This window comes from Mus pahari, chromosome 2 (assembly GCF_900095145.1).
Source record: "Mus pahari chromosome 2, PAHARI_EIJ_v1.1, whole genome shotgun sequence".
Taxonomy (NCBI): domain Eukaryota; kingdom Metazoa; phylum Chordata; class Mammalia; order Rodentia; family Muridae; genus Mus; species Mus pahari.
This window is the reverse complement of record NC_034591.1, coordinates 11200746-11223577: the sequence shown is the minus strand read 5'-3', so window position 1 is coordinate 11223577 and position 22832 is coordinate 11200746. Positions and strand designations below refer to the sequence as shown.

Below are 22832 nucleotides of genomic sequence, written 5' to 3'. Positions count from 1 at the left end.
ACAGCCAGGGCTATACAGAGAAACCCTGTCTCGAAAAAACAAAACAAAATAAAACCAAAAAAAAAAAAAAAACAAAAAAAACAAAAAGAAATATTTTCATAATTAACTTAAGGTACCCATGTTTATTGTCTTAGTTAAGGTTTTACTGCTGTGGACAGACACCATGACCAAGGCAACTCTAAATAAGGATGACATTTAATTGGGACTTGTTGGGAACAAAAAAATAATAAGGGGGGCAGCCTTGGGGGGGACTGGGGGAAGTGGGGGAAGGGAAAAGAGGCCCACACTCCACCGGAGTTTCCTTATTCTCTGGTCAGTCAGGCGTGGGAGAGCTGCTACCTACCCTATCCACTCATCCCTGGGTGGGCATTCCTCTATCCCACTCTTCAGGGGGTGGCCAAGGGGCAGCCCTGCCTGGAGACCCCGGAGCTACTTTGCTAAAGCCACCGGGGTCATAGGGAGAGAGATGAGGGAAGAGGTTCCCAACACTGGAGTGCGCAGCGGATGTTGAAGGAGCAGACACTCTCTATGGTTTAGGAGCTTTATTATAGAAATGCAGGGAGAGAGAGAGAGAGAGAGAGAGAGAGAGAGAGAGAGAGAGAGAGAGAGAAGACAAAGAGAGGGGAGAGAGGGGTAAGAGAGAGGGGTAAGAGGGAGACAAGGGAGTGGGGAAGTAAGAGATCAAGGTGGGGGCTGAACAGCCCTTTTTATGTTCTTCACTGTTGCTAGGTAACTGGGGAGGAGTGTAGCCTGACGGTCAGAAGTTTGGGCCATTGCTTACGTGACTACTGACCATGCTTCTCTTGTAGGGGTTGTGGGGGGCGGTAGCTTAGGCAGGGGCCAGAGTTCCAGGAGTATGAGGGAACACCTACCGTGTCATGAAGGTGAATTATCACCACCCAGGTTCAGACCTCAGCTCAACTGGAGACTGGCCTGCAATTCCCCACAGGGACTGGCTTACAAGTTCAGAGGTTCAGTCCATTATCATCAGGGAGGGAACAAGAACATCCAGGCAGTCATGGTGCAAGAGGAGCTGAGAGTTCTACATCTTCATCTGAGGGCTGCTGGCAGAATACTGACTTCTAGGCAGCTAGGATGAGGTTCTTAAAGCCCACCCCCACAGTGACACACCTACTCTAACAGGGCTACACCTGCTAATAGTGCCACTCCATGGGCCAAACATGTACAAACGATGACATTTATTACTTCCTGATCATGTGTGTTCTCTGTTACTACTAAGAATAAGACATTCCATTTCTCTTACAGTTAAGCTCATGTACTCTGTGCACAACAGTGGGATGCCCACATGAGGATGCACAAGCAGTTTTTGTGTATTGGTAAAGTTCGTGTGCACCTGGATCACAGAAAGAACAAGGAGCTGTCTTACATTTGTGCTTTTTAGTAAGTATATCCTTTAAGAAGTCATTTAAAATGCTTACTTTCCAAAACATATATAGTTAAAGCCAGGTATGGTAGCCTTGGGCAGGTAAATCATTGAGACACTTCTCAAAAACTGCAACAATAGAAGGACAACTCTAAAGTTGGAATGGTTTCAGCAAAACAATGATTAAAATTTTTATTAGGCATTGTGAGTCTCAGTGTTGACTCCGACTGTGTTCTTCCAGTAGGAAAAGAGCTGTTAACTGGTGGCCCAATGTTGAATGCATAATACCTATTCAAAGGTGATGTCATCAGAAAATTCTTTTAGAATTTAGCGATAGCGTTGTTCACTGTCTTACTTGGACAGATGTTATTGGTGGCACATTCCGTATATGCCAGTATAACCTGTATCTGCCCAAGACTACACTCCAACCCCTGCACTGAAGACAACATGCTGTGAAAGGTAGGGAACTGATGTCACGTGGTTTCATCATTTCACATAAGAGCACGTCTCCCCTTTGAAAGTATGTGCCTTTCTTTCTTTTTTTTTCTTTTTTTTTTTTTTCGAAGTAGATTTGATTTATGTATATAAAACTTGAAGTGGTTTATATTTAACTTACTTAATCCTCAGAACCCTAACAGATTTTTTTTTATTATTATTTTCTTTATTTACATTTCAAATGCTATCCCGGAAGTTCCCTATAACCCCCCCCCCCCCTTCCCTGGGCCCTATACTATTTCTGGAAGGGAAGAAGAATGAGCTCAACTCTCAGAGGGTTGTGCTACTGAATGATGCATTATTCACTAGTTTCCTTCTTTAATTTCTAGATTTCACAGTCAGATTTTTTTAAGAGTAACTTTCCATATCAAGTATTTGAACTTAAGTCTTTGTCTCAGTGACTGTTTCTAGGGAAACTAATCTTATTTGGTACCACTCTTGGTAAATAGATGCTCAGGATGATATTCCTGAAGAGACCAATTTACTAGACTCATGACAATAAAAAGAAAGAGCCTTGGTGAAGGAGTACCATCCATAACTAGAGCCAAAAAGACTGCTCAGGCATTTAGCATCATTACACTACAGATTCAGCTATAGTAATCTCAGCATTATGTAAATGGAGCAGGCAGAGTAGATCACTGAGAAATGTGAGGACAATAATAATTGTACAGCTAAGTGCTAAGAGGTCTTTAAATTCCACTAAAGAAAACAGTATCCTTGGTCCAGCTAAATGTAGACCAAGAAAGCTGGAAAAATTTTACAGACCAATCCCCCTTTCTTACTGTGGTCAACATATCCTAGAAGAAAGAGATTTATATTGAGAATGTGAAGTAGAAAGGTGTTAAGCAGCCACAGCATCTATTCAAATGCCAGGATGATACACAAGGATGTGGATGTGTGATGCCCTTGAAGATGCTGTGCCTTCGGTTGCCCATATCTGTTTGTATAGATATAAATGGTTCCCTTCTATTACAGTGCAGTGGCATCTCCACTCTTAGAGACAATAAAAGATGACATTTGCTCTCTTTATTATCTCATCCCATCTCCTCTCATGGCTCTAGGCAACAAAAATGCCAAATTTCAATAGACACCACCTGCAATAGTACAGTCTGTGCCAGGAAAGCAAGAAAACAGAATATTCAACAAACAATGAGCAGGTCTGTTGAATGTAAAGCAGCAGGAGCCAGGAGTACACACAGGAAATGGATTTTGAGAGACCTTGAGACAAAATGCACTTCACTGTAATTTTATATAGAGAACCAGATTATCTTCTGGAATAAGAAAATACACGTCTTTCTGTACACGTGGAAGCCTCTTGAAAGACCTCTTCAAAGTGGTCTTTGCCCAGGAAGGAGAAATACTGAAAGACCTCTCTTAGGCAGAGTTGAAGAAGAAGCTGAGGATAAGCTACAACAAAATGAATGAATTGTGTACAACTGTGTGTCACATCCACGTTTCCTAGAGAAAGTACATCTCCATTTGACTTACTAGAGAGTGGGAGCAGAGGTAAAATGATTCATCCTCCGGAACCTACTTGTCTCTGGTAACTACAATGATTATTAAATGATCCTGTGAGTGTAGCCAACAAATGAAAGGAAGAAAATGTATACTTAGAATGAAGAGTGCAGGTCTTTTACATCTGTTTCCCCCCTCCCCTTGGTTTTTTGAGACAGGGATTCTCTGTATAGCCCTGGCTGTCCTAGAGCTCACTCTGTAGACCATGCTGACCTCAAACTCAGAAATCCACCTGCCTCTGCCTCCCAAGTGCTGGGAATAAAGGCGTGCGCCACCACTGCCCGGCTGCATCTGTTTTGATATAGCTACTGTGCATGTGGATACAGCTATGGCCAGCTCATTAGCATCAATTCAGTACAGGGTCCATACAATAATATCTCTCAGGGAAAAGAGCATCAACTTACTTTTTAAAAAAATGTTATATGTTGACTTGTTAGGAAAGGAGTAAATTTGTGTCTTTTATTATTGACATAAATCCAGTCCCAGGTACTTGCTCCTCAGAAAGTATTATTCACCTTCAAAGTTCACATACTGGTTACCTTATCATGGGAATCTACTTAAACACTCAAATGAAGCAAACTAGTTTGAAAAGTAAGCCTGATAACAGACACATGTCCAAAGAATTTGCAGGGCCTAACTTATGCTATCTCCCTAGACACTGGCTTGAATTAACTATTTACCCTTAACTATGGGCCAAGGCTCCAGCATGAAGAAGACAATCTGACTGGGGTTGCTGTACTATGTGTGTCAGGATTATATTAATTCATGAAAACCAATCCTTAGATTTTCAGGCATTGTTTAGGGACAGTTGACCTTTTGCTAGTTGCTTGGAATTTGCCACGGCATATTTGCATGACAAGTATCAGCCAAGCCTACAAAGCAAGCCTTCACATTCACCTACTGGTTCATCATTCAAAAAATAGAAAGCACTGATGTGGGAACCAAATGGGAGGAAGCTTATCTCCTGTCACTGTAACCCAAAGTGTATCACTCAAGAACTGTTTACTTCCTGTCTCTATGGAGCATGGAGGGAATAGTCTGCATTTCATGTGCATGTGGTAGAAATGAGAACAATATTTATGGTGGCCATTAAGAATTTGCCAAACCTAAATGTGTATTTTCTCTCTGGATATTTGGGGACCTAATTCCAATGTACCAAGATTTTAAAATAGTTTGTCATTAAATTTGCTGCAATATAACAGAGGCAGAGATGACTGACTGTACATGGAATTATGGTATTCATTCAATGCTTTCATCCATTGTAATGTCTATGAATAGACAATCATAGAAAGACTATTTGAATGGACATTGAATTCATAGTCCCCTGTATAAAATATGTAAGGCCATGTGCCAACCAAGCTACTGATGCTGATGCAGGGGTGGGCAAGAGTATAGGGAAATTGGACTGGCTATCAGAGGAACAACAACAAAAAATGAATAGACTACAAAATACTATTGATTTTGACACTTCTTGGAGGCATACTATAAAGATCCCTATGCCCACAGATATCCAGAGAAACCAGGAATATTAAGCGAATGGGATTCTATCCAATGGGAAAGATGAAAAACCTGTTCTTCAATTCAGAAGTCTTAGAATTGGAACTGATTAACAGCCTGATCTGCATTATTGGTTTGGCCAGGTCATATCAAGTTTGCAAAACAAGGCCTAGATGACCTGTATTCTATCTGTGTGACTAAAACCAGGCCACCCTTAGGCCTTTAAACTAGTATGGGTAGCCTATCCCTAGAGCCCATTTTCTTGAAAGACAACATGACACGTACCCTGATTGGAGTTTCAAGATGTATCCTGAGCGGAGTTTACCCTTCCTTGGGTACTTGGGACTGCATTACAGCAGAACACATTTTTTTTCCAAATTATAATGGGCTTAAATATATTGGGATTAAAAACCACCTGGAATTAGACACTTCCAAGTCTAATCCAGGTTGATGAAGTCAATCTGTACCAGTTTTCATTATTATCTTTTTGTGCCACTTACTTCCCCATAGGACAGCTGCATGGATCTCCTCAGACACTAACTTTAAGCTCACCACCCTCTTATAAAATGTTCTGTGGGGGGCTGGTGAGATGGCTCAGCGGGTAAGAACACCCAACTGCTCTTCCAAAGGTGCAGAGTTCAAATCCCAGCAACCACATGGTGGCTCACAACCATCCTTAACAAGATCTGACTCCCTCTTCTGGAGTGTCTGAAGACAGCTACAGTGTACTTACATATAATAAATAAATAAATCTTTAAAAAAAATGTTCTGTGTATCATCATCATCATAGTTTATTATTATTATTATTATTATTATTATTATTATTATATTATGATCATGTCAATTTTTATGGTTGATTCATTGGCTAGGGTATACACTGATCAGTTTTCAACCTTCAGAGTCCATAATTTTCCCATTTCAGAATACCTGCTTGTGGCCATATTCTGTTCATCTACACATAAGGGTCCTACTACCTAACACACTGGGTCTTTAGGGTTTGTAGCTTAGCAACTCTAAAAAGACTATTCCTGGAGGCTTCTAGAATTTCTCAACAAACTTGGTTTCCTTAAATTAAATTAAGACTATACAATTAGATTCTCCCTTTGCACATTTCACTTCTCACTGTTGAAGCTACTTCAACTCAGGACTGAGGTTCAGTTTTAGGAAGAAACCAATGAAAACATTAATAGTATTAATTATTTTCTTGTCTTAAATAATTTTTTATTATATATGACAAATCTGAACTAAATATATTTAAGCCACTCTCTTTTATTCTGCCAAGGATAGCATTTTAAGCCATTCCAAAGCTTTTGTAATTGATACATTTATATATAAATGAAGCTCTTTCCTATATCTTAATTGAAGTGGTCTTCTTGCCATAATGTCTCAACAAAAGTCTGACAGGGTTCCTTCTGAATTTATTTGGACCATAGAATATTTTAAAATTATTCTCCTTGAGAATTATACACCATGACACACTATCCAGGAAGTCTTGCATTATCCATAGTGGGTTCTATACTCTTTATCCATACCACCATTCAGGAATATCTTAGTGATTTCATTTTAGCGATAAGTCCTCTCCATCTTAGCATCACCATTTCAGCATCATCAGAAGAATTAGGATTATGGAGATTTCTGTTTTCCCCAATTCCAGTAAAGTGAGACAATCAGTTGTAGACTTTAACTTCACCCTACCCAGTGATTTTTAGAAGCAGATCCATTCTCTTTTGTTCAACAAAAATCAACATCACCAAAATCCACTGCTCCTTCGGCCACATCTCTATAAATGAACCATTTCACATATGAAATTTCATGCACTAGAAAATGGCCATGAAATTGGTCCCTAAATTACATAGATCAAGAAGAGACATGGCACATCTTGGCCCATTTGCCGCAAGGTCAGTACTTCCTAGCTAGGAAAAGGTCTAAGATGATTCCAGGCTGACTCATTTGCCCCTTTCCTTTCTTCTGTTAGGAAAAACTCAATGTAGTAAGGTCAGCTGTCCGGGCCACAAATGAGTAAAACCAGCTACAAGCAATTAACAGTTTAATCATGCTACTTCATAAGATGGCCCAATAGTGCCTGTGTGTGGAAGGGCTCACAGTATCCATGTGGGCTCCTTTGAGGGAAGGAAAGGAAAGCCTTTCATTCACTATACATTACTTCAATGGTGGTAATGCTAAGCATCTCAGAAAGGACAATACAGGCTAGATCAGTAAGGCAACTTATAGCACTCTGACAATGCCTCAGTCCACCTAAGGACAAAACAACCCAGTATGTAATGATGTAGGGAGACAGGCAGGCGGGATTCCAGAAGGAGCAGCCATCCATACTCACTGAAGCTACGTTCACGAAATCATCATCAGAGAGGGTTTCTAACATCTCGGAGACAGATGTTCGGATGAGTTTCAGAGTCAATCCGCTCACGCTTCCACTCCTACAAACAGACAAATGGGTCCATGTGTCATTCACCTGTCATTCATCAAACACGATCATAAAGAACAAAAGTGATCTCATTAGCTTTTAGAATAGTATCATTTCCCAGTTTGATACAGATACAAATCAACATTATTTATATTTTCAATAAAATAATCTTTCTGGTTTTGTTATTGTCTTTGCATAAATGTGGGCTGGGGAATGGGTGGGTGAGTGTATGTGTGTGGATGTCAGAGGTCAATGCCAGGTATCTTCTGTGTCTCTCCACCATAGTCTTTAATATTGGGGTCGCGCAGTAATCCCAGGACAGACTGATCCCTTAGATTGTCTAATCAGTGAACCCTGAGGCTCTTCTTCTCTCCTATTATCCACAGTTGGCAATACAGGCACAACCACTGCTCCCTTATTATATAATTTTTTTCATGTAAAAGCCAAAGATATGTACCCAGACCTTCCTCTCGTGCAACAAGTACTTTACTGATTGAGCCAATTCAGCAATTGATTGTTAATATCTAAATTTGGCTTTTTTTCCCTAGATATACAACCATTATACTGATTCTTTGTTATCCCAACTTTCATACACTGCTAATTCCCAACAACCTCTTATTACCTAAAACTGTCTCATGCACTACTCACACGTCCACCAGAATGAGCATGTCCTTGGGGGATGCAGCTCCCTGGATGTACCTGAAACAGAACCAAGGAGACAGACATTGCCTTTTCCTCTATGTCTAACATTGATATTTGCTGTGTTCGTATTCATACATTTCTGAAATAATATATGATTAAAACAAAGACCCATTCTATTATACCAGAGTAAACAATGCTCTCTTAAACATGCTCTGAAATGCTTTCTTGAAAAGGTATTTAAGATCCCATTAGAGATGTTAACATTATGGCTTTTGAATTCATAGTTTTCAGGGATTTATGAAAAAAATAAAGATGAAATTTAAAGTAAGCACTGACTAAAATTACTTTCCAAAAGATTTTTTTTTCTGAAGAAGGAACAATCAATCCTAAGTTCCGATTATTGACATTTTAATTGTAGTGGAAACATATCTTTAAAAACAAATAAATAAGCAAACACAGGGGGATAAGTAGTTAATAAACCTTAAAATAAAGCAAATTAAAAGGAAATAAAGCAGGTAAGTTAAATAACTGAAACCAGGAAACGGATAATATTATTACCAGAAATATGAAGCAGAAATTCTAAACGTTTTATGGTATCCAAGAATCACCAGAGAAACAGTTTAAATGTAAATTTCAAACTCTAACCACATCTCCGATTCTCTGTATTTGAAATACACACTTCGGGAGATTTAGGCAGGGAGTTAAGTGCTTGTGCAGAGATAAATTTGATAGCAGCAGAGTAATTTTAAAGAAAAGAAAAAGAAAGAAAAGGAACAAAAAGAAAACACACACTGCTTAGCCAGACACTGGAGGGCAACAAAAAAAAAAAAAAAAAAAATGAAGGGATTAGGCATCTGCCTTCCACAGCGGGAACAGCTACATCTGACTCAACTGACCCAGCAATGGACAGAAAGCAAGCCAATTCATTTTCAACATTTCGAGCATAGCTGCTACTACTTGGGATTATTTGTAGAAGGAGCACTCCAGTGCATTGCCTGCAACCCACTCCACGTTCTGTATTCAGATCAATAGGCAAAGCTCCACTGTTTACCCATGGAAGACAATCCAGCTCACGTCTAGCATCTTAACACATTGTCCTGGTGTGCGTCTCAGTGGGAAGATGAAAAGATTAGCAAAGTGTCTGCTTCAGATGATTGACACCTCGCTCCTACAGTTCCCACAAAATGAACATTTCTTAACTACAACTATGTTATAACATAGTGTTTGCATCCATTAAATAATAGACTAGAGAAATATTATTAATAATAGTAATATTACTAACCATCACTCAAGGTTTTGTTCATGTAAATTGCTATTGGATATTCAGCAGGACACTTAAAAGTCATTAATATATTGGTAACTATTACTCAAGGTTGTGTTCATGTAAATATCTATTGGATACTAAACAGGACACTTGAAAGCCATAACTAAATGTTCTTTCAACCACCACCATGCTGCACAGAATTTGTGTGAAAATACCAGAAGTTAGAAGCGATGCACAAACACAATAATAAGGAATTTCTTAAATAAGTGAACAGATAGCCTTTATTAAAGTGATTTTAAGTATTCCTTTTCATTATTACATACTCGAAAATTAATATGAAAAGAACAGATTACAAGGTACCATGTTTTATATGTGAACTCATTAAAAAATAGTATATTTACAATTTAACTATAACTTTTATACACTCAAAATCCAATCAATAATAAAAATACATGAAGTTTCATAGTTGTTTTCCAGAGAGTCCAAACATATATTGTTCATATTTTCTTGTGTTTTGTATTAGGATGATGAATTACTTTAATAGTGTCAAACAAATAAAACTACTTTGGGGAGAAATAATAAAACCTAAACTTTATGGAAGTATCTAGACAGCACTGTTAGCTTAGGGCCAGTTCCCATTAGTTCACTGCCAGAGGCAAGCTGTCTGTGACTCTGTGCCATCTCTATGTGAGGGCTTTTCCCCAAGCAAAGTAGTTGCTCTTTGAACAAAAGCCCTGCCAGCTAAAAGAGACTGAAAGCTAAAACTGAACGGAAGACTTAGAGCAATCCATTTGAAATGAGTCTGAACATCATTTTATCAGTATTCACAGAGATTTCCTTCTCAAACACATCATTTTTCATTTGTCATTAATTGTATTTGTATTTTGAAAGTATCACAGCATTCTATATAAGAGAGTACCCATCCCACCAAGGGGAAGTTTCCCCTCAATGTATTAACAAATTATAGAACCTCCATTTCTTGATCATGTCTTTAGAGATAGTCAAAACATCATACCATGGTCTTCTGCGTACATCATATAGATCAATCTTGTTTGGAGTTCTACTATTATCCACCCACGGAGAAGCTGAAAAACAAAGTACATCAGAGAAACTAAGCGAAAGCACTAAGTATAACTGGGCTTAGGTGATGCCTTAGTGAGTTCGGGTGTTCAGACCAAGACCAGAAAGTCGAATTCCATCCCTAGATAACACAGAAGGAGATCCTGGCAGGAGGAAAGAATTGGCTCTTGAGAGCTGTCCTCTCTCTGACTTCCATGTGCATGCCATGGCATGAGAACTGCTACCTCCTCCAACAATAAGATCTATATACAAAACTAATAGGCAACTTAAAATAACAAAAATAAACCAAATTCCACATACCTATATGAATATTCAAATATAAAACACCATCTTTATGTGTCATTTCTTTTTTTTTTTTTTTTTTACAATTGAAAAGTAACACAGCAGTACAGAAGAAAACCAACACAAGTCAATTCCCGCTCCCCATATTATCTGAACAAGCTCCAGACACAGGGGTTTGGTTGAGATTCTTTTCTTTGACAGAAAATGTTGTTGCAGCTAGTAAAAGTGGTGCTTTCACAGTCAGCTATTGGATGGAGCACAGGGCCCCCAATGGAGGAGCTAGAAAAAGTACCCAAGCAGCTGAAGGAGCTGCAACCCTATAGGTGGAACAACAATATGAACTAACCAGTACCCCCAGAGCTCGTGTCGCTAGCTGCATATGTAGCAGAAGATGGCCTANTCGGCCATCANTGGGAAGAGAGGCCCCTTGGTCTTGNAAACTTTATATGACCCAGCACAGGGGGAGGCCGGGGCCAAGTAGTGGGAGTGGGTGGGTAGGGGAGCAGGGGCGGGGGAAGGGTATGGGGAACTTTCAGGATAGCATTTGAAATGTAAATAAAGAAAATTTTTTTTTAAAAAGGTGGTGCTTTCAATTAATTGCTCACTCTGTTTTTATTCAATGCAAACTGTATATACAAGATTATATGCAGGACTGTTTTTCCCAGGTATGATAGCACATGCCCTTGACTCCAGCACTTGGAAGGCAGAGGCTCTATGAGTCCAAAGGCTGATTGGTCTATAGGGAATTCCAGGTTAGCCAAAGCTAAACAGTGATATTTTCTTTCATAAAAATATTGTTTGTCTTGAGCTTCTATCACAAAGTAGCATTATCATGAACTTCATAGTCACATGTTTAATAAATAATATATATTATTGAAATAATTTATCAACTATCATTTCCAATGGACTACTTTAAATTGGATGTTCAGTTTCAGATTAAAATTATACATAAAAGGTTGAGCTACAATTAAAGTTAACTTTTAATTCTTTTTTTCTGTCAAACTCATGTCAATACAGATCCTTGGCGGCTTGGTGCGGCCTTCATTCCTCATTAGAGAAGTTCCTTTTATAGTGGGCAGAAACTAATCTAGAGACCCACAGCTAGTCAATGTGAAGGGAATAAAGGATGGTGACGTTCCAAGCCCCAAAGTCGTTATCTTTGTCACACTGCCTCCCACTCACGCTCAAGGAACATGACTGAAGAGGTGGTGCTCAAACTGTAAGAGCGAGGGGATGGGGAGGGCTGCTGTCAAGAGGCATCTTCCACAAGTGACAAGGGTGGAAGATGCACACAGGACCTCATGACATCTACAGCTGTGAGACCCACACATCATCAAGTCAGTCCACAGTCTAGCCTGGAGCAGGGAGAAGCTCATGAGGGCCCAGGGGCGGGTTATTAGGGGAAGATGATTTGGGTTGGCTTTCTTCAGAGATAGAGTAACTTGCTTGGAAGATTGCCCATGCTCACATAGATGGCTCTATACCCACACCTAAGGACATCTTTAATTGGACCCAAGTGCACATTAAGTGGAAAGAAGGACCTTGAAGGGAAAGAGGTCTTGAAAGACTTGGAAAGGCCAAGGGGAGTGTACTGAGATAAAAATACATCAGATACATTCAATAGATAGATATAATTTTTAAAACATAACAGGAAAAGTATTTGGTTTTTGCAAATTTAGTTGAAAAATGTAAAATAATTTAAACAGAAAGTCAATAATCTATTAGTTTAAAACCTTTACATTTTTCTGAAATTAGAAAGTAAAACAAAAAGTCTTCTTGAGTCGTTATATTGATTTTGAAAGGTAATTAATTCATACTTATTCTAATTAAGACTACAGTTACTTAGATTAAAGTGCTCTGGAACTCATTACTTTCATCCACAGGCTGGACCTAATGAAGACTAGTCAACACCCATGGACTGCATGACAATTTTATGCCACAGAAGTCCCTTACATCAAGCATGTTTATATATGTGACTATAGAAAATCCCTGACTCAGATGACAAATGCACTATGATCTATCCCCCCTTTTTTATTGAGAAGTCATGAAAATTATGGAGACTCTTTGCGAGAGCCATGCTTATCCAACTAAGATAATTAGACCAATTAAAGTGTGTCAAAATACACACACAACCGCAGAAGCCCTTCTTGACTAGGAAATTTTATATGCATAGCTATATTATAAAATGACTTATTCATTTCAAATGACTAATCACATTTGCATAAACTGTAAGTTTAAATATAGTTCTCCCCAAAGAACCAATTACTGGCACAGCTAATATAACATCCATTAAACTTATTTCTTTAAAACGAGTTCAGTTTTCATCTGTGCAAACTGTCAAGGATATAAATATCATACTTTTCCTTGTGATAGTCTTAGATTTATGCAACAAGTATATGAATTGATATATTGGTTCCCTTTCAATAATTACTCTAAATTTCAGTTAATATCTCAATAATAATAAAATAATTTAAAGAAATTTCATGCAAATTTCAATACAATGCCTCTATAAATGTATTCATTACCTCTCAACTGAAATATTTCACTTTGGTTTGCTTGATTAAAATTATCTGGACATTTTCAATACTTTCCTGTTAGTAATTAGCACAGTTCCATATATTATATACAGATGATACAAGACATTGAATGAGAAAGGTATATTTCCTAAGGTATGTCATTTGTTAGCCCATGGGCTCTGCCTATGAATAGATTATCTGGTGTCTGTCTTGCTGCAGTACACATGTGTTGGAGACCAGGCTGAGAAAAACCAGGCCTTTTACAGCCTACATCTGGGAGCCATATACTCCTTTGTTGAGAGCAGAGTTGCCCACTCCTTCCCAAGGCTGTTCAACACCCTCCCTGCCAAGACTGCTCTGTCTCCCTCCTCCCAAGGTTACTCATGGAAATCATCTGACTTCTGTCCTAAGCTGACACCTGGGGAGGATCCAGGACTCTGAGATTAGCTGCCTGGCATTCCAGAGCAGTGACGCCAAGGCTCTGAGAAAATCACAAGAAGTTTCAAGTCTGCAGTCAGCACCTCCCCCCCCCCATTCTCCTTCGCTCTGACTCTTTGGATCGTTTCTCAACCCCTCCCCATTACCCCTCACAGTGTTTATAACCAAACATTCAAGCTGGCAATAAACGAAGCCTTGACAAGTTTGCTTGGCTTCCCTCTTCTTTCCCTCCCATTTCTTACTTTCAGGCTCTGTCCCCCTCGACCCACAAAATAATAAGTGGCATCCAGACATGAGGCTCAAGGTACGGATTCCTGCCAGATGGAGACCAGAGAATAGCTCCAAGAGAAGTTCGTTGTGACTAAAGAAAAGCTGAGTAGTAAAATTCATAGAGGAAGCATTCCCACTGATCATGGGAAAAAGTCTTCCTCCGTTGCTGAGTAGTAAAATTCATAGAGGGAGTGTTCCCACTGCTTATGGGAAAAAGTCTTCCTCCACAGCTGAGTAGTAATGTCATAGAGGAAGTGTTCCCACCGCTCATGGGAAAAAGCCTTCCTCCGTAGTGAAGTGGATTCGTCTCCGTCCCATACATAGAAATGGGCCATAAGTTGTCTAAAGAAGCAGTCTTTATCAGAGACCCGAACGTTTCTCTCGGGGAAAGAGGAGTGAGCGTAAACAAAAATAATTTGATAAAATTTTTATTTTTATAGATCAGACATGCTCCTGGTTTATTATTGACAGGGCAGAGATCCAATGTAAAAAGTGGCTAGACTATGGGACAAGCATTAAATAAATATGAATTATTTTTAAATGGATCTCAAGGAATCCCTCAAGACACAAGGAATATGGGCTAAGAAAATTTGTTCACAGCCAAGAGCTGCTCCAGGTGGGAGGAATAGGGTTTAAAATAATATAAAATAAATAAAAAGAGTAAAAAACCAAAATAACAGGTGTTAGAAAAAATTTTTAGCTCAAGCACATTTATGTTGTTCTTAATTCCCAGAAGTAGGAATGGCAAATATATAAATGAAAGAATTTGACAAGTTGAGGAGTAATTAGAAAAGTTAGAAAGCAGGGCACCAGGGAGCAACTATCAGAAGCTGCCACTGTGCCTCCTCTCCCTTCTATGGCAGAATTCTCCCCAAAAAAGAGATAAAGAATTAGACTTTAAACATGAGAGAAAGAACGAGAGAGAAATTAAGTTTCAGAAAAGCAGTTATTCTCTGTTCAGGACCTTTTAGCAAAAGTGAGAAAAAAATAGAAATAAGTTATTTCAGAGGACAGGAGGCAATCGGGAGATGTCGTGCTTCCTCTCTGGCTCCTATGGAGATATTCTTAGTTCTGGTTAGATTATCTGGGTCCCTTTGAGACATAAAGTTCTATTACCTCTCTGTCTATTGTCTGTCCTTGGTGCACCAATTTGCCCATGTGTCTGTCAATTTATGTTTGCTTCTGTTTTGTTGTTTGAATGATTGCTGTTCTGTGTTTCATGTTGAAAAAAAAATGGTTAAAACTTTATCTGTTGGCTGTCCGTCTTTTGATTTAGTTTAACTTGTTTAAAAGCCAGTCTCAATTTGCACAGGAGAAACTGATAAGTTACACTGCACTGTGGCAGGGAGTCAAGTACAGCTAAAAAAAGTCCTGCTAGAGACTGATTATCTATGCAAGCAGCACTTCCCTCTTGGTTTCCTAACACAAACAGCCAGCCCAGCCCACAGCGCCTGGCAGGCAATCCCATCCAAAGGCTCAGTCATTATGCCCCTAACTAAAATCATTCAGGGAGCAAAAGACTGGATTTGTGTACCTCCTCTGACTCAATACTGACGCCTGAGGATGGCATCTGAGTCCTTTCCACTGGGGCATTCGGCCCTCTCCTGCCTCACACTTATTTTTTAATTTTAGGGCCTTATAGTCCATCTTAACGGGACTTATAGTCCATCCCTCTCTAGTAGATAATGATCATACAGGAGAAATTAAGATTCTGGCCAGTGCCCCCCGAGGCCCAATATCAATCTTGCAAGGGCAACACCTGGCACAGGCTCTGCCTCTACCTCTAGATACCTCCCACCTAGCAATAGGCACACGGCGTGGCTCTTCTCAGCCAGGCTCTTCAGACCTGTACTGGGTCCAGACAATCACTAGAGACCACCCTACGCTCAGCCTCAAGATAAATGGCAAGAGTTATGAAGGCATTTTAGATTCAGGCGCTGACTCTACTGTAATTTCAGAGTGCCTGGCCTTCTGCTTGGCCTTTACCAGCCACTCTGACCCATCTGCAAGGAAGTGGACAATCAAAAAATACTTTGCAGAGCTCACAGTTGCTGACTTGGGAAGATGGTGAGGGAAATTCAGGCTCTATTCAGCCCTTCGTTGTTCCTGGTCTACCTGTTAACCTTTGGGGAAGAGACGTTCTCTCTCAAATGAAAGTCTTTATGTGTAGTCCCAATGAAGTTGTTGCTCAACAAATGCTCTCCCAGGGCTATCTCCCTGGACAGGGATTAGGCAAAAATGGACAGGGGAGACACATGCCAATAGTTGCCTCTCCCAAGATGGATCGTGCAGGCCTAGGTTATAATTCCCATTTTTCATAAGAGCCATTGCTCCCCCTGCACTCCAGGCAGATAAGATTCCCCTGTCTACATTGACCAATGGTCCCTCCCTGCTAGAAAATTGTCCGCAGCCATAGAGTTAGTTCAAAAACAGCTGGCAGCAGGACATAGAAAACCCTCTACATCACCTTAGAACACCCCCATATTTATCATTCAAAAACAAAATGGCAAGTGGCGATTACTGCAAGATCTTACGGCAGTAAATAAGTCCATGGTCCCCATGGGAGCCTTACAACCTGAAATCCCCTCTCCAGTGGCCATTCCCAGGGGATATGCCAAATTAGTCATTGACTTAAAAGATTGCTTCTTTACCATCCCCCTCCATCCTAAAAATTGCAAACGCTTCGCATTTAGCCTTCCCGTAGTTAACTGTGTAGGACCCTCTCCTCGCTTTCAGTGGAGAGTTCTCCCTCAAGGCATGGCCAATAGTCCCACCCTTTACCAAAAGTATGTGGCTCAAATAGTTGATCCCTTCAGGAGGTCTTACCCTGATTTTTACATTTTGCATTACATGGATGACATCGTTGTTTCAGGGCCTAATGAAAATCAGCTATATGGTGTTTGTCAAAAACTTATTAATGCCCTCCAGAGCCAGGTGTCAGGTTTAGGCTTATGCCTGTTGGGGCCTTACATGCTCCCCCCTCAAGCCTTGCTAGAGATTTGCAATCAGACTATGGTTGTAAAGGCCACTTTTCAATACCTTGGAGCACCTAATGATGCTTATTTGCCATGTTCTACTGGACTCACTACTTACGTGATCACCCAGGCATTTTTAGCTAACAGAGATTACTGTGTCCTGGTTCAACTTTTCCCAAAATTGATGATACATCCTGCAGAAGATTTACTCCAGCTCTGGGATAAAGGCACCAACCTGCTCCGCTATAAGAGAGACCCCATTGCTACAGTGACCTTAGCAGTGATCCTTGGTTTGAGTGCTGCAGGCACAGGGACTGGCATTATTTCCTTGGTCTCCTCCCAACAACAGTTCACCTAGCTTAGCCTCGCAGTGGACAGAGACATCCTAGAGCTACAAAAGGGCTTTAAAAACTTAAAAGATTCCTTAGTCTCCCTGTCTAAAGTAGTCTTACAAAATAGACGAGGCCTTGATTTGGTATTTCTGTAGGAGGGAGGACTCTGTGCTGCCCTCAAAAAAAATGTTGTTTTTATACTGATAGGACTGGCCTAGTTCAGGATAGTATAGACAAGGTTAGAACTAGCCTAGAGAAAAGAATGCGTAATAGAAAAAAGCAAGAATCCTGGTATCAGAATTGGTTTTCTACCTCTCCTTGGCTTTCCACTTTGCTTCCCACCATTCTGGGACCCTTCTTGAACATTCTGCTGCTTTTGTCATTTGGCCCCTGGAGTTTTAACAGATTAACCAGTTTTGTTAAATCACAGACTGATTCTGCTTTAAAGCCAGTTGCAGTCCACTACCATCGGCTAGACATCTGAGACTCAGCCAAAGACCTCTCCTCCACTGATGCAGAGAGAGCAGCTGGCAGTCTTCAGTTCTCTACCCTTGCTGCAGACGTGGAGACTTCCTGATCTGTAGGCTGTGGAGACTTCAATACTAGGAGGGTGACCCCCTGGCTCCTAGTAGTGGCTAAGGGCCATAAGCTGTAAAGTTACCAATGACGAGAATATTGTGGTGCCACGAGCCAGGTGCACACCGCCGCTTGGCTACAAAGTGTCCCAGTGACGAAAATGCAGGTCCACTGCCACCCGCATAGCCTAAGACAGGGCCCTTGCCCACCTAAAGGCCTAAGTTACTGCAGTGCTGGACGTAGAGGCAAACCCATAGCCTAAAACAGGTACTTCACTAACCCTCTTTTTACAGCCACCCCCCAATTTTTAATAAAGTTAAAAAAAAGGACATATGTGTTCATTAGACTTAGCTCCCATTGTTTTATACTTTCCCTTTTTCTCCTTGTTCTGGAAGATTCTGAAGCTCCACTAAGATCCCAATGGCCAACAATAGCCTACTGACACGAGTTCTCATCCGTAGGACCTCCCTCATGTTTTTTATTGTTTTATTTTTATTTATTTATTTTTTTTGTAGAGGATAATTTCTGGTTAACATTAGAAATACCAAAGAATCATTTTCTAGCAAATTCCACCAAAATGGTCTCCTAGTGACTTACCCGCCTTTCAAGAATATATCCTTGTCTCTAGAAGAGGGTCAGATCTTAGGTCAGAGTTTTGGGCCATTAACATCTCCTTTATGGCTTTATTTCAACCTTATAGGTGGCTATAGATTAGACTACCTTATCATATACATGGTATTTGTGCCTTTTTTATGGAAATCTTTAAGTCTAATAAAACTTCTCATCCTGAGGATACTGGTCTCCACCTTCTGAGCCAACACACCTATAGAAAGTCCACAAGAAGTCCAGGAATCTGCACCTTGGCAAGTCTTCATGTTTGCATATATTTTAACCCTCTCTCCCTGAGCAATGTCCTTCATTCTTTATAGAGAACATTAGCATGAAACTTTTGTTTACACTAAGATTGCTAAATAAACATCTACTAATAGGAATTAATACGCTCTATAAAATTTATACATTTCTTTAAAGTCACGAAAAAAATTAAAATCCTATAATTTACATTAAGGACAAGAACATTAAATTTTATTAGCATTGTTAATCTTGGATGGCATATATTTAAAGCTGTTTATCTCATATAAGTTTTCTTGAAGTAAAACACAGTAATACTAAATTAGAGTATTTATATTATGGTTAAAGTAAAAAATATAAATTCTGTGATATTACTACTTAGTGTATAAAATCTCATCATGGTATTTAAGTGGTATGCTATTTATCCAAGTCAAAATTATGGAAAATAAAATAGCAAAGAAAAAATGACTGTGTTCTGCAGTCCCCTCAAATAATGTTTCATAACCATTCACAGTAAAACTATACTTCTGGAAAGGAAATGAAAGCTTCTCAAATCTTGGAAAAGGGGAAAACATTTTTCACTTTAAATGTCCCTTTGGTGTTCCATTAAGACTTAAGGATGGCTGAAGAGGGGGTTTTAGAAACAGAATAGTGTGGTCATCTCATTTCTGAATGGACCATTGCATTGACAGTGATAATGATCATTTATGGGGATGTTTCTTTCCCCAGACCAAAAAAGAAACGAGCTATCACGGTGTCTTCTACTAAATCCACTGCAGGATTGCTCCACTTTACATGATATGTAGAGTGTACTCCGGCAGCTCTCCAACTCCTTAGTCAGGGAGCAGTACCTGTACATGAAATCAGAACACAAACATTACGTGCTACAGAAACAATCCTAAGGAGGCATTCAGATTTCCATGCCCCTTTTTTCATAAATGTTGCCTAACGATAAAAAGTATCCATTTATCATTTCATTTGTTGAGAACCACCACTTCAAGTGACAGCTAAACTTCCACCTGGTTAAGTTCAAAGTTGATTTTTGTTTCTTAGTTTGTTTGTTTGTTTTATTTTTTAACTCTGGGAACCTCACATTGTTAATCTTACTAAAATTAAAACAGTACATTTTATAGACTCAAAAATGTCTGAATAGTCACTGCAGATATTTTCTGGTAGACAGAATGCCACTGATACACAGTTTGCCCCAGTCATACACTGCAGAGTATTAGACACATGCTGCATTCCAATACAATAAACTCCAGCTAGTTTTTAAAGGAAGAAGCCTAGTTGACTGAACTTGTCTAATATACCTAACAGAAGTTCCAGTTACTATCCAGAATAGATTCCATACTACTATCCAGAGTTCTACTCCAGAATAGAATCTCCATAGCTCCTAGTTTGCATCACAGCTCCAGCATGGGTATGGGGGCTGGGAGGGTTCATCATCTTGAGTGAGTGTGGATTTTATACTCAGACTGAAGTACCAGAGGACTTAGAAAGGAAAATGGCTAACCTCTTCAGATTTTGACTTTTCTTGGAAAAACTCAAAAAAAAAAAATAGGAAGACTAATCTATATTAATTTTGATAACATGAAATGCCTCAAAGAATGATTACAAATACCCATGTCTTATCACGGTACTGTTATTTGTCATCTAAAATTCTCAGTTTAGGCATCACTATTCATGTGCATCATAAATTTTACTTCAAGGGGGGGTGTGGTGATACACACCTGGAATCCCAGCATGTGCCTAGCAGAGGCGGGTGGACTTCTGTGAGTATGAGGTTAACTTGGTTTGCATGGTGAGTTCCAGACCAGCCAAGGCTCCATAGTGAGAATGGTCTCAAAACAAACAGCAATGCAGATATAGATAGGTACATATATATAGGTAGACAGACAGACAGACAGATAGTAGATAGTAGATAGATAGACAAACAGATAAATTCTAAAAATGCTCCAAGCAATTATGCAGAGATCTAGGACAGCCAGAGTTATTGTTTCTGACAGTCTTTCAGTACCAGTGTCTCCCAAGCCAATGGACATAGAGCTAGAAAAAATTGAGAATGAGGCACAACCAAGTCATTGCAGTGTGAGTCTTGAAGTGACAGACATCTTTCATTCATGGGGCCTAGCATTGTGGATTGCCTCTGGGTACCACAGATGCAGAAGGACTTTAAAAAATTAAGTCCTCAGCTGCTTCAGTCCATTGATTTGGTGCAAATGACTGCATCTGACTCTATCAGCTGCTTGTTGGGTCTTTCTGAGGGCAGTCATGATAGATACCTTTTTGTGAGCATTCCATAGCCTCAGTAATAGTGTCAGGCCTTAGGGAGGACTGAAAGAAGCTGAGGAGAAGAGTGATTCTGTAGGAGGACTGTCAGTCTTAATTAATCTGGACTCCCAAGATCTTTCAAACACTGGACCACCAAACAGACAGCATACACCAGCTGATATGAAGCCCCCAACACACATACTGTAGAGGACTGCCAGGTCTGTGTCCGTTCAGAGATGATGTACCTAACCCTCAAGAAACTGGATGCCCCACAGAGTTTAGAGGTCAGGTGGGGCGGGGGTTGGGGGCATTCATGTGGAGATGGGGTGGGGTGGGGAGGAGGTGTGGGATGTAGAGCAGTCGGAGGTTGGGTGGGGAGGGGCGTGGAATGAAATATGGAGTGTAAAAAAATGAATTACAAATAAAATTAATTAAAAAAATTAAGTCCTCAGTCAAGTCATCATTTGCAAAAGGACACTTATAAATGGATTACAGAATTTTGTGAGCAGCTAGCAACCTTTGCCTCAGGTGTAGACAGACAATTGAGAGATTAGAGAAGTCTTGTTTCTCCTATCCTTTATTCTTTGACAGTTGCATACATGTCTATAATAAAGCTTAGTCCTTTGCTTAATCCCCCATTACTAATTTACCTTTTTCTTTTTTGCTGAAACTCTAGGCTTTCTCCCTGGCTTCTCTCTCTATGTATGTGTGTGTTTGTGAGTGTGTGTGCATGTGTACCACCAAGTATGGTTGCCTGCATACTCTTATTATAATAGCAAATTTCCTAGAGTCAGCAATGTCTTCAAATGGGCCTTTAATCCCAGCACTTGAGGAACAAAGGTAGGCAGATCTGGGAATTTGAGAACACTTTGGACTTCACAGGCCAACTGGGGCTGCATAGTAAACCTCTGTCTCAGACAAATTTAAATTATACAAGGAATTCATTGGAATAAGAGAACTGGAAATCCAGCTACTATGCACTGACAGTGCTATTCATAGTACTAAAAAATATTGCATAAACACTATTCATATATCAATGCAACTTAAGGTTCTAGACTTGCACCAGAAAGGACCAAGATGTGCAAACTGCTGTCTCAATTACTCTCTTTCAGGCACATCATACCTGATATTTTAACACTTTAGATAGCACTGAGACAAGCTAATTAGGGAACCCTATGTATTCAAGTTGGAAGATACTTGAATTTCTCCACTGATAGAATGAATTAAATATTCAGATCAGTAGTTGGTCTGTAGTTATCATTCTGTTTTTCTACACTGGAGTCTAATGTAGTTATTTACAGAGTTAGCAACTGTGTATTACATTGGACTGAAATGATTAAGGCAGAGAGCATAATGAATTATAATACATGGTGAATAGTCAAACTAATAAATGTCTTATTCCATGGGGAGAGGGTTGCAATATAGTCCAGACAGCTCCGATTATCAGCTGTATGAGTAAACTTATTGGGATGTTGCATTGTCTATGGAAAGGAGGTGCAAGAGTTTGGAACATGGGAAGACAGTCCCGGTAAGTTGCTTGACCGCTAAAGATACTATGCACATCCTGAAATTCTACTATGATACTTCCTTCCAATTCCAAGGGACTAAAATAATCAAGTTTAACTTAATAAATAGCTACTACTCTCTTTGACATGAAAGCCACTGTGTTGGATGCTATAGAGTTAAAAGTACATCTATAAGTTCCGTGTATTTCAGTGTTTAGACAAATAGTATATCCCAAATAATTTCTGAAGGGATATAAAATTGTATAGCAGTTTTAATGAATCAATGTGCTCCATGGGAATGAAAGAAAGACTGGTCTAGGAAAAGCCCATATTCGGAAGGTTGTATTTACATTCCATTTTCAGTGATAACAACAAGCTCTTGACCAGAAGAGCTTTATAAACAAACATACAGACATGAAAAGGAAAGAGATTTGTGGAATGAATGCTAAGTTAAAGAAGGAAAAGGTTACGGACAGTTATAAAATACAGGCTGGGCTGCTGTGAGGGTGAAAGTTG

At 39.6% G+C, this 22832-nt stretch overlaps 1 protein-coding gene across 5 annotated transcripts in view; it reads right to left on the bottom strand.

Moving 5' to 3' along the window:
- The window catches only part of Cacna2d1 (calcium voltage-gated channel auxiliary subunit alpha2delta 1), a 426913-nt gene that overhangs the window by 90873 nt on the left and 313208 nt on the right, over nt 1–22832 (bottom strand). For all 5 annotated transcript variants that reach the window (XM_021190608.2, XM_021190611.2, XM_021190609.2 and 2 more), the window contains exons 8-10: nt 10238–10307; nt 7965–8015; nt 7230–7329 (exon numbers count right to left, since the gene is read on the bottom strand). In XM_021190608.2, coding sequence (XP_021046267.1) covers nt 7230–7329; nt 7965–8015; nt 10238–10307 — 221 coding nt within the window. The remainder of the gene's footprint in view (nt 1–7229; nt 7330–7964; nt 8016–10237; nt 10308–22832) is intronic.